Source organism: Cherax quadricarinatus, unplaced genomic scaffold, assembly GCF_038502225.1.
Source record: "Cherax quadricarinatus isolate ZL_2023a unplaced genomic scaffold, ASM3850222v1 Contig440, whole genome shotgun sequence".
In the NCBI taxonomy this organism is placed as follows: domain Eukaryota; kingdom Metazoa; phylum Arthropoda; class Malacostraca; order Decapoda; family Parastacidae; genus Cherax; species Cherax quadricarinatus.
The window spans coordinates 169,845-179,663 of NW_027195466.1; the positions used below are offsets into that span (position 1 = coordinate 169,845).

General features: G+C 37.7%; 1 protein-coding gene across 2 annotated transcripts; it reads left to right on the top strand.

The window, feature by feature from the left end:
• Window positions 1-2,828: 2,828 nt before the first annotated feature.
• On the top strand, window positions 2,829-8,019 carry LOC128692874 (anti-lipopolysaccharide factor). 2 transcript variants are annotated; one of them, XM_053782201.2, is made up of 4 exons: window positions 2,829-2,948; window positions 3,257-3,387; window positions 4,662-4,795; window positions 7,615-8,016. In XM_053782201.2, exons 2-4 carry the CDS (start codon window positions 3,263-3,265, stop codon window positions 7,728-7,730), a joined length of 375 nt encoding a protein of 124 aa, XP_053638176.1. In that variant the 5' UTR covers window positions 2,829-2,948; window positions 3,257-3,262; the 3' UTR covers window positions 7,731-8,016. The 2 variants fall into 2 exon arrangements, with proteins under 2 accessions (XP_053638176.1, XP_053638182.1); XM_053782207.2 differs by having other exon boundaries at window positions 2,857-2,948; window positions 3,251-3,387; window positions 7,615-8,019.
• The last annotated feature ends 1,800 nt before the right edge of the window (window positions 8,020-9,819 follow it).

Genomic DNA, 9,819 nt, shown 5'->3' on the forward strand with positions numbered 1-9,819 from the left:
TAATCCTAACCTCTCTAACTGGTGCAATATTATCAAGGATGGTAGTGAACATTGTTTTGAATTTTTCCCAGGCATCGTTTACGTCCGTGCCCGTGTACTCGTCCTACCGTGAAGTGAGACACAGGTGTACCCGTGCTAGCGTGAAGTTGTTATAAGCTAGAGGTCAATGCCTTCCAGGACTGCAGGGAGAAAACCCGTTTTAAAACTCTGCAATGTGCGCTAGAAACAACTCAGGGAAGAAAGCTATGTGTTGGCAAAGATTGTGACAATTGTGTTTGAAGAAGATCAACGAGAGAACAAAGGGATTAGGAAAAATAAAGTGAGACTTGCTGGACCCGGTTTTATTGCGCACCTCCGTAACCTGTTCCTGGGAGGGTATGACCTTCCCCGGACACACCTTAGACAGAGACTGAGGTACCTTGATTTCACACAGCTAACAAATCCATCATTTGTATTACATAACATTTCGCCCTAAATACGATTTGTAAAAGTCTTGTTTAGGGCGTAAGATTGTTTAATATAAAGTTTTCGCATTAGCTTGTCGGCTATTTGGCCTTCACATCAACATTTTTTTTGTTTTTTTTTTTATCTCGCTCTGTGATGATGAGTGTTTATTTGCAAATTTCAATTTTACAGTGTGTGGGACAGACTATCTTGAGTGATGGCTCTTCTCAAGAAACAATAATACTCATATTTTTCAGAACAAAACCTCTGAAGCTCCCACATCACTTAAACACATAGCGGAATGCATGATGGTATTCTCGTCTCTTTAGTGAAGACTCCTAACTCAGGCTGACACATATCAGTTGATGTACGAAATCCATCCTGTGTGATGGAACAGGACAGAGAAACATAGCTAACTTTTATTCCTACTGTATAACTTTCCTTTTAAACCATTCATCTCTGTGTAACTTTCATATAGAATATGAATTCAGTTTTATTCATTTATAAAATGACTGGGACAAGAATTAGTAAGGATAAGGTCAGCATTTATATCAACAGAATGAACACCGGATTCACCCTAGTGGAATGTGCATAAAATTCTTGTTGAGCCCAATTATGTGCTATTATTGCATTCGTTAGGAAAGAACTACATAACACATTCATTGATGACTTTGATTTTATTACGGAGTGGCAGCAAGACACACTAGGTAGCGTGTGTTGCTATAGACGGTGTTATCTAGAAATACAGATGCGAATGAAGCATTAATAATAAAAAGATAATATACCGAGACTGGCTCAAAACACGAAAAACCTGCACGTAGAATGAAACTTATAACGACTCTGGACTTTGACCATTAATGGTGTAAGTCGGACCGAAACGTTGTCATAAGTTTTATTCTCCTGTGTACGGGTTATTTGTGTATTGATGCCATTGACTATTTCGGGCCCCGTTAGAGCAACCACTGGCTTACCAGTTGGAATCTGATCTGAGCGGGTCGAGAACCAGTGATGGAGAAGAAAGCTGATCATACTAGGAATATTTCGGGGTATGAGGCAGAGGCAAACACAGTTGAGTGAGATAACAACAAGATGAACAACTATGAAGGCTTAAGACTTACCACCGGGCTAAACACAGCAGGTCGACACGGATTACACGAGAAATAAAAAGACAGTAATTTCTCTTCACTTACTCACGGCCCTCCAAGATTATTGTGACTGCTAACGAGCGAGGCTTCACCGATGCTAAGTATATTTAAACACTCGATTAATGATGATAAAAGATCAACTTGGGTTCACCACCTCAACAAGGGGTACATGCAAGTACACGAAATAATAATCTGGGGAAAAAAGCTCGTTATTACTTTCGTTAAACTGAAAGAAAAGAAAAGGAAAAAATCGAAAACTAATGAGAATTTCTTCTAGTACATAATCTCGTGGGGAAAAAAAAAATATAATGGAAATGTAGGTATGACAGTATGTGTTCCGTTGTTATGTAAGCTTCCTTCACAGGACGGATGGGGGGGGGGGGGGCTAGCAGTGTCTTAATTCTGGTGAAGGGCTCTTGATCCAAAGAATCTGAGCTACCCAACCCTTTCTCGGGTCAAGCCTAATCCTCTCCTATTCCTCAGGCGCCGTATGATCCCCTACGTATTTAATGCTTATCCTTGATAAGAAGTAGATGAAGAAAACGATAATAATAATAATTATTATTATTATTATTATTATTAGTAGTAGTAGTAGTAGTATGAAATATATATGTGCTTATGAATAATTATCTTTTTTTTTTTAATTTTAATGCACAGTACTAACTGTCAGTGAGCCAAGGATCTATACACATCGTTAAGTTTGTCTCTCAGTTCATGTATGCTGAGACTTTGCTGTAAATCCTACATTAGTGAATAAAGTAATATTGACTAGTGTTCAGCAGGTTACATGCAGTCTAAATGACCCTTGTGTAATCAATTGGTCTGAAACCCCATTAACCAACCAAACACTGGAGCTTATTGGTGTGGACTGGAGTAAAAAAGAGAGAGAGAAGGTTCTCTTTGGACGGCTAATTTCCCAGCACAGATCCTGACTTACAAATAGTTCATAATTTGTCCAAGTCTTGCCTGGCATAGCATTTCCAAGAAACATGGGTACTCGTTAGTGCATGAGACAGGACGTGTGAGACTGTGGTGTACTGGCAGTTTAAAAAAGAATCTTACAGGAGTGATAATAAGCCTATGGCGGGCTGGCAGTTGAAGAACGATATGTTAGCTGACGGCAGTTCAGGGAAGACACGTCATGTTACAGAACAGGATGTAGAAATAAATGTCAGGTTTAGACAGGAAATTATATTGTTGATAAAAGCTTCGTCCAACTGAAGTTGGGGGGGTTCCCCCCTCTTGATGCTCAGGGCGAGGGAAGTCTGATAAAAACAAGAGGCTGGGCTGTACTACTGACCAGTCTTCAGTATTCTCGTTCAGTTTCACGGTGCACACTAGATATACGACTCTTCTCAGGTATGTATGTATTTTGGCGGTTTTCTCTAGGTGTATTAGAATCATTAAATAGGTGGGTTCTTTGTATGTTTCCCAGCTTTGAAAACAGTATAAAATTTAAAAAAACAATAAGTGGTTATTCATTTTCAGTGATCAGAATTACATTGTTCTTTGCGAGTGAACTGGTTCAGCGGCTTAATGTCTTGCGTATATTATGGGTTTCAGCAACGCGATGAATTAAAAAAAAAACTCATCATTTTCCTTCCATATAAACATACATTCGAATATAAACGTTATATGGAGTTAACAATATTATTGTCAAGGGACAGGTGTGGATGATGAAGGCGTGGGTGTTGATGAGCGTGGGTGTGATGATCATGATGATGGTGTCGCCCCCGGACCCATGCAATGCCCAGGGCACCGAGGCACTGATCACCTTCATCATCGACAAGCTGTCTGGGTAAGTTTTGGTCTTTAGGTAAAACACATTACGCTCATACAGGGGTCGGGAAACTGGGGCAAATTACCCCTAATGGGGTAAAAATGAAAATCTCGGGGGTAATGAAGGCTCAATAAATATATATATATATATATATATATATATATATATATATATATATATATATATATATATATATATATATATATATATATATATATATATATATATATATATATATATATATATATATATATATATATATATATATATAAAACTGCACAAAAAAATTATTATTTAATGAATGAGGCAAATTACAAAAGTTATATTTTTCAAACATAATTTGTAATTTTATAATGAAGTTAAAAATCTAATTTGTAGGGACCATTTCTTATGGTGACAATGATGTAAAATGGGTAAGGACTGCAGCAGCTGGCAAGACAGCGAGTGTCAGCAGTGACTCGGGAGCTGGCACAACAACCACACAGTCCCGTTCTTGACACACCATCACCTTCACCTAACTTTTGGCCTAGTGTCCTATCTCGCTATCAATAATTGTCTCTGCTTTGCAGTCAATGGAAGTTCATTGTTTATGTTATCAGGTTTAAAATTTTCGATGACCAAGGTAAGGTAGTGTTTTGGGATTTGTCATAACAATTAGGAGTGTACAATGTAATATTGTACACGAGGAAGCAATAAAAATACTGCTACCGTTTACAACTACCTAACTTTGCGAACAGGGATTTTCCACTCTCATTAACTTGAAAACAAAGTCCAGAAATCGGCTGATCGCCGAAGACAGTATCCAAATTGTTCTGACATCAATAAGCCCCAATTTTGATGATGTATCAAAAATGAAACAACATCATTGCTCCAAAACCTGAAGTGAAAATGTTTTGAATGAAATTCTTTAGTTCCTTAACGATTTTTTTAAATAAATTTGTCTGTTACTCTTTTATTTCATGCAGTTTATTTTTCATTTTATCATTTTGTTAATTTTGTGTTTTATTTTTAAAGTTGCTTTATTGCGTATAATACTGTTCAGTTTGTATGACTATTCTCTATACAAATGGATTCAATAAACTATTTTGAATTTGAATGCTCCTTGTGTTTTTTTTTTCCGAATTCTGTGGACTTTCAAGTCTAGTGGGTAATTTCCCTCGACACAAATTTGTTTTGGGATAATACCCAAAAAAGTTCGCCGACCCCTGCCATAATATTTGGAATGGCGTACTTTTGTGATGTTCCTTTCATCTTTTCTTTCGTTAATGTAGTATGAAATTGTTGTGTTTCAGTTTATGGGACCACGATGAGGTTTCTTTCATGGGACACATCTGTCGCTTCAGCCACAGTCCATCTTTCTACAGGTGGGAACTGTACTACAAGGGCAAAATGTGGTGCCCAGGATGGGCTCCATTCTCAGGCAACTGTGAGTATTTCATAGAGGATATTCAAAAGTGTATGTATAACTTTATATATTCTAGATATATAATGTACATTCTGCATTCAGACACAAAAGGCAAACACTAAGACATTTCACTGGAATTTTTTCAGTGCTAGGACCTTGCTTATTCCAAATGCATATGTGGGTAAGAAAAACATGCGCATAATTATATAGTCTTCAATATATAATCTCGTCTTTCTACTTATATGTAAACTTGGAGTTACAAAGTCCCAGCACAGACAAGTTTACAATAAAATGTTTGTATTTTGAATATTTTCCAAAACCTGTTAATATCACGTACCATTTTTACCATTCTTTACATACACCAATTTCAAATGCGAAAATTTAGTAAAGAATGGCCAGTTGCACAAGCGATCTCACAGAAAATAAAACAGAAAGAAAAGAGAGTATTTAGTGGAGCATTGTTTTTATTTTGAGAACTCAGTATCTGGATTTTATTCAGTCTAACTTTAATGTACATTATATTGATGAGTTACAGCACACTGTAAACTACCTGGTTGATACTTGAAGGTACGGGATGATTTGTGTCGTATATTGTAAAGATGAGATAGCCCGTTCTTTCTTAAGTGAAACACAATTAAAATAATATTTATTTCATGAATATATATTTATGAAATTTTTATAATGAATTAAAAATTATAATATTGTTTAGGTTTGAAACAACACACTTCATAGAAAATACGTGTTGATGACACTCTTTAAGACGTGTTGATGACACTCTTTGAGACGTGTTGATGACACTCTTTAAGACGTGTTGATGACACTCTTTGAGACGTGTTGATGACACTCTTTGAGACGTGTTGATGACACTCTTTGAGACGTGTTGATGACACTCTTTAAGACGTGTTGATGACACTCTTTAAGACTTGTTGATGACACTCTTTAAGACGTGTTGTTGATGACACTCTTTAAGACGTGTTGATGACACTCTTTAAGACGTGTTGATGACACTCTTTAAGACGTGTTGATGACACTCTTTAAGACGTGTTGATGACACTCTTTAAGACGTGTTGATGACGCTCTTTAAGACGTGTTGATGACACTCTTTAAGACGTGTTGATAACACTCTTTAAGACGTGTTGATGACACTCTTTAAGACGTGTTGATGACACTCCTTAAGACGTGTTGATGACACTCTTTAAGACGTGTTGATGACACTCTTTAAGACGTGTTGATGACACTCTTTAAGACGTGTTGATGACACTCTTTAAGACGTGTTGATGACACTCTTTAAGACGTGTTGATGACACTCTTTAATACGTGTTGATGACACTCTTTAAGACGTGTTGATGACACTCTTTAAGACGTGTTGATGACACTCTTTAAGACGTGTTGATGACACTCTTTAAGACGTGTTGATGACACTCCTTAAGACGTGTTGATGACACTCTTTAAGACGTGTTGATGACACTCTTTAAGACGTGTTGATGACACTCTTTAAGACGTGTTGATGACACTCCTTAAGACGTGTTGATGACACTCTTTAAGACGTGTTGATGACACTCTTTAAGACGTGTTGATGACACTCTTTAAGACGTGTTGATGACACTCTTTAAGACGTGTTGATGACACTCTTTAAGACGTGTTGATTACACTCCTTAAGACGTGTTGATGACACTCTTTAAGACGTGTTGATGACACTCCTTAAGACGTGTTGATGACACTCTTTAAGACGTGTTGATGACACTCTTTAAGACGTGTTGATTACACTCCTTAAGACGTGTTGATGACACTCTTTAAGACGTGTTGATGACACTCCTTAAGACGTGCTGATGACACTCTTTAAGACGTGTTGATGACACTCCTTAAGACGAGGATCTTCCAGCTATGAAACTGAATTTTTTTTCCGACGCAGGAGATTAATTATGTAAATGGTTAGGAACACTGACAAACTGATGACAAAAACACTTGTCCAAGACTTGGGTATCTTTAATGTGGAAATGTTTCACCAGCCAGTGGCTTCATCAGTCCAATACAGAGGAGAATAGTGGAAGAGGAGAAAAGTTTGAGGTAATCTGTCCCTCAGCCTGGAGATGATGTACAGCATATGGTCAGGTAGGTTTGTCAGGAAAGAGGACAAGTGTTTCTTGATGCGGGTCTTAGTCGGATGATGACCTGCCACTAGAGGTTTTGGTCATCTGACCGAGGCCTTCCGCTGGCTTACCGGTCCACCCCTTTAAAGATTATGGTTATAATTATAACCATTTTTGATATTACAGCATATGCATGGAGAAGTGACTTAAATATTGCATTCAGGTAAGTTGAAGCAGTTTAAGGCGTCGTTGCTTGTGAAAAAATCCACCAGAGGCAGCAGGTCATGGCTGAAGGTTAGACAAGAACTGAAGAATTCCCTTTATCAGGATTCCAAGACGTTGCTTTGTCTGACAGGTATTATGTAAATGATTTATAAAACTGACAAGCTGACGACGGTGATGACACATACAACACTCAAATGTCTGCACTATAAGTCCCTTCTCAGTGCATTTTCTGTACTTCTATGAAGGTCGTTGGACTCATCATCAGGCTGAGGGACTGATTACCTCAAAATCCTTCTCACCTTTCACTGTTGTTCTATGTACTGGACTGATGAAGCCACTGGCTGGAGAAACTTTCCCACGATAAACATTCCCAAGTGTTGCACCAGTGTATTAATCATCATAGGAGGTTCATGATACATAGTATAAATGATCACAAAAATTTCGAGTGGCTGTTATGATACATGTTAAAGGTCTGCCATACCTGAGAGGATCCATTCTCATTGCAAAATTTTTTATCCCTAACAGCCAAAACCAAGAGTCGGGCAGGAGCCATCGAGCACGCCACCCGAGACTTCGTCAAGAAAGCCCTTGAGAATAAACTTATTACTGAAGAGGAAGCCTCTGCCTGGGTCAGTAATTAGGTATTTTTCCACGTCCTGATGCATCCCCGTCTTCTAACTTAAGCACAGAGTGTTAGTTTACCAGCGCTGTATCTAAGAGAAGTCGATTTCTCGGGAAGGAGGATGAGGGCGGAAGACGTGACTTACACAATGTCTTGCATAATAAGATCTTAATATGTCATAGACGAAGCTGATATAACAATTTTTAATTGAGTGTTTCACCATTTTTACACATGTTTTGGTCTAGATGAAACGCTGTGTAGTTAACGTAATTTTACAATTATTTATATATATATATATGTATATATATATATATATATATATATATATATATATATATATATATATATATATATATATACATGCATATATATATATACATACATCTAGGTTTTTCTCCTTTTTCTAAATAGCTCTTGTTCTTTTTATTTCTTCTATTGTCCATGGGGAAGTGGAAAAGAATCTTTCCTCCGTAAGCCATGCGTGTCGTATGAGGCGACTAAAATGCCGGGAGCAATGGGCTAGTAACCCCTTCTCCTGTATACAATTACTAAAAAAGAGAAGAAGAAAAACTTTATAAAACTGGGTTGCTTAAATGTGCGTGGATGTAGTGCGGATGACAAGAAACAGATGATTGCTGATGTTATGAATGAAAAGAAGTTGGATGTCCTGGCCCTAAGCGAAACAAAGCTGAAGGGGGTAGGAGAGTTTCAGTGGGGGGAAATAAATGGGATTAAATCTGGAGTATCTGAGAGAGTTAGAGCAAAGGAAGGGGTAGCAGTAATGTTAAATGATCAGTTATGGAAGGAGAAAAGAGAATATGAATGTGTAAATTCAAGAATTATGTGGATTAAAGTAAAGGTTGGATGCGAGAAGTGGGTCATAATAAGCGTGTATGCACCTGGAGAAGAGAGGAATGCAGAGGAGAGAGAGAGATTTTGGGAGATGTTAAGTGAATGTATAGGAGCCTTTGAACCAAGTGAGAGAGTAATTGTGGTAGGGGACTTGAATGCTAAAGTAGGAGAAACTTTTAGAGAGGGTGTGGTAGGTAAGTTTGGGGTGCCAGGTGTAAATGATAATGGGAGCTCTTTGATTGAACTTTGTATAGAAAGGGGTTTAGTTATAGGTAATACATATTTTAAGAAAAAGAGGATAAATAAGTATACACGATATGATGTAGGGCGAAATGACAGTAGTTTGTTGGATTATGTATTGGTAGATAAAAGACTGTTGAGTAGACTTCAGGATGTACATGTTTATAGAGGGGCCACAGATATATCAGATCACTTTCTAGTTGTAGCTACACTGAGAGTAAAAGGTAGATGGGATACAAGGAGAATAGAAGCATCAGGGAAGAGAGAGGTAAAGGTTTATAAACTAAAAGAGGAGGCAGTTAGGGTAAGATATAAACAGCTATTGGAGGATAGATGGGCTAATGAGAGCATAGGCAATGGGGTCGAAGAGGTATGGGGTAGGTTTAAAAATGTAGTGTTAGAGTGTTCAGCAGAAGTTTGTGGTTACAGGAAAGTGGGTGCAGGAGGGAAGAGGAGCGATTGGTGGAATGATGATGTAAAGAGAGTAGTAAGGGAGAAAAAGTTAGCATATGAGAAGTTTTTACAAAGTAGAAGTGATGCAAGGAGGGAAGAGTATATGGAGAAAAAGAGAGAAGTTAAGAGAGTGGTGAAGCAATGTAAAAAGAGAGCAAATGAGAGAGTGGGTGAGATGTTATCAACAAATTTTGTTGAAAATAAGAAAAAGTTTTGGAGTGAGATTAACAAGTTAAGAAAGCCTAGAGAACAAATGGATTTGTCAGTTAAAAATAGGAGAGGAGAGTTATTAAATGGAGAGTTAGAGGTATTGGGAAGATGGAAGGAATATTTTGAGGAATTGTTAAATGTTGATGAAGATAGGGAAGCTGTGATTTCGTGTATAGGGCAAGGAGGAATAACATCTTGTAGGAGTGAGGAAGAGCCAGTTGTGAGTGTGGGGGAAGTTCGTGAGGCAGTAGGTAAAATGAAAGGGGGTAAGGCAGCCGGGATTGATGGGATAAAGATAGAAATGTTAAAAGCAGGTGGGGATATAGTTTTGGAGTGGTTGGTGCAATTATTTA

Excerpts from the sequence above, each read along its gene's own strand:
- LOC128692874 (XM_053782201.2), top strand. The coding sequence starts at position 3,263 with ATGATGAAGGCGTGGGTGTTGATGAGCGTGGGTGTGATGATCATGATG. Across the intron at positions 3,388-4,661 it reads ATCATCGACAAGCTGTCTGG|TTTATGGGACCACGATGAGG; the intron begins GTAAGTTTTGGT and ends GTTGTGTTTCAG. Across the intron at positions 4,796-7,614 it reads GGCTCCATTCTCAGGCAACT|CCAAAACCAAGAGTCGGGCA; the intron begins GTGAGTATTTCA and ends TATCCCTAACAG.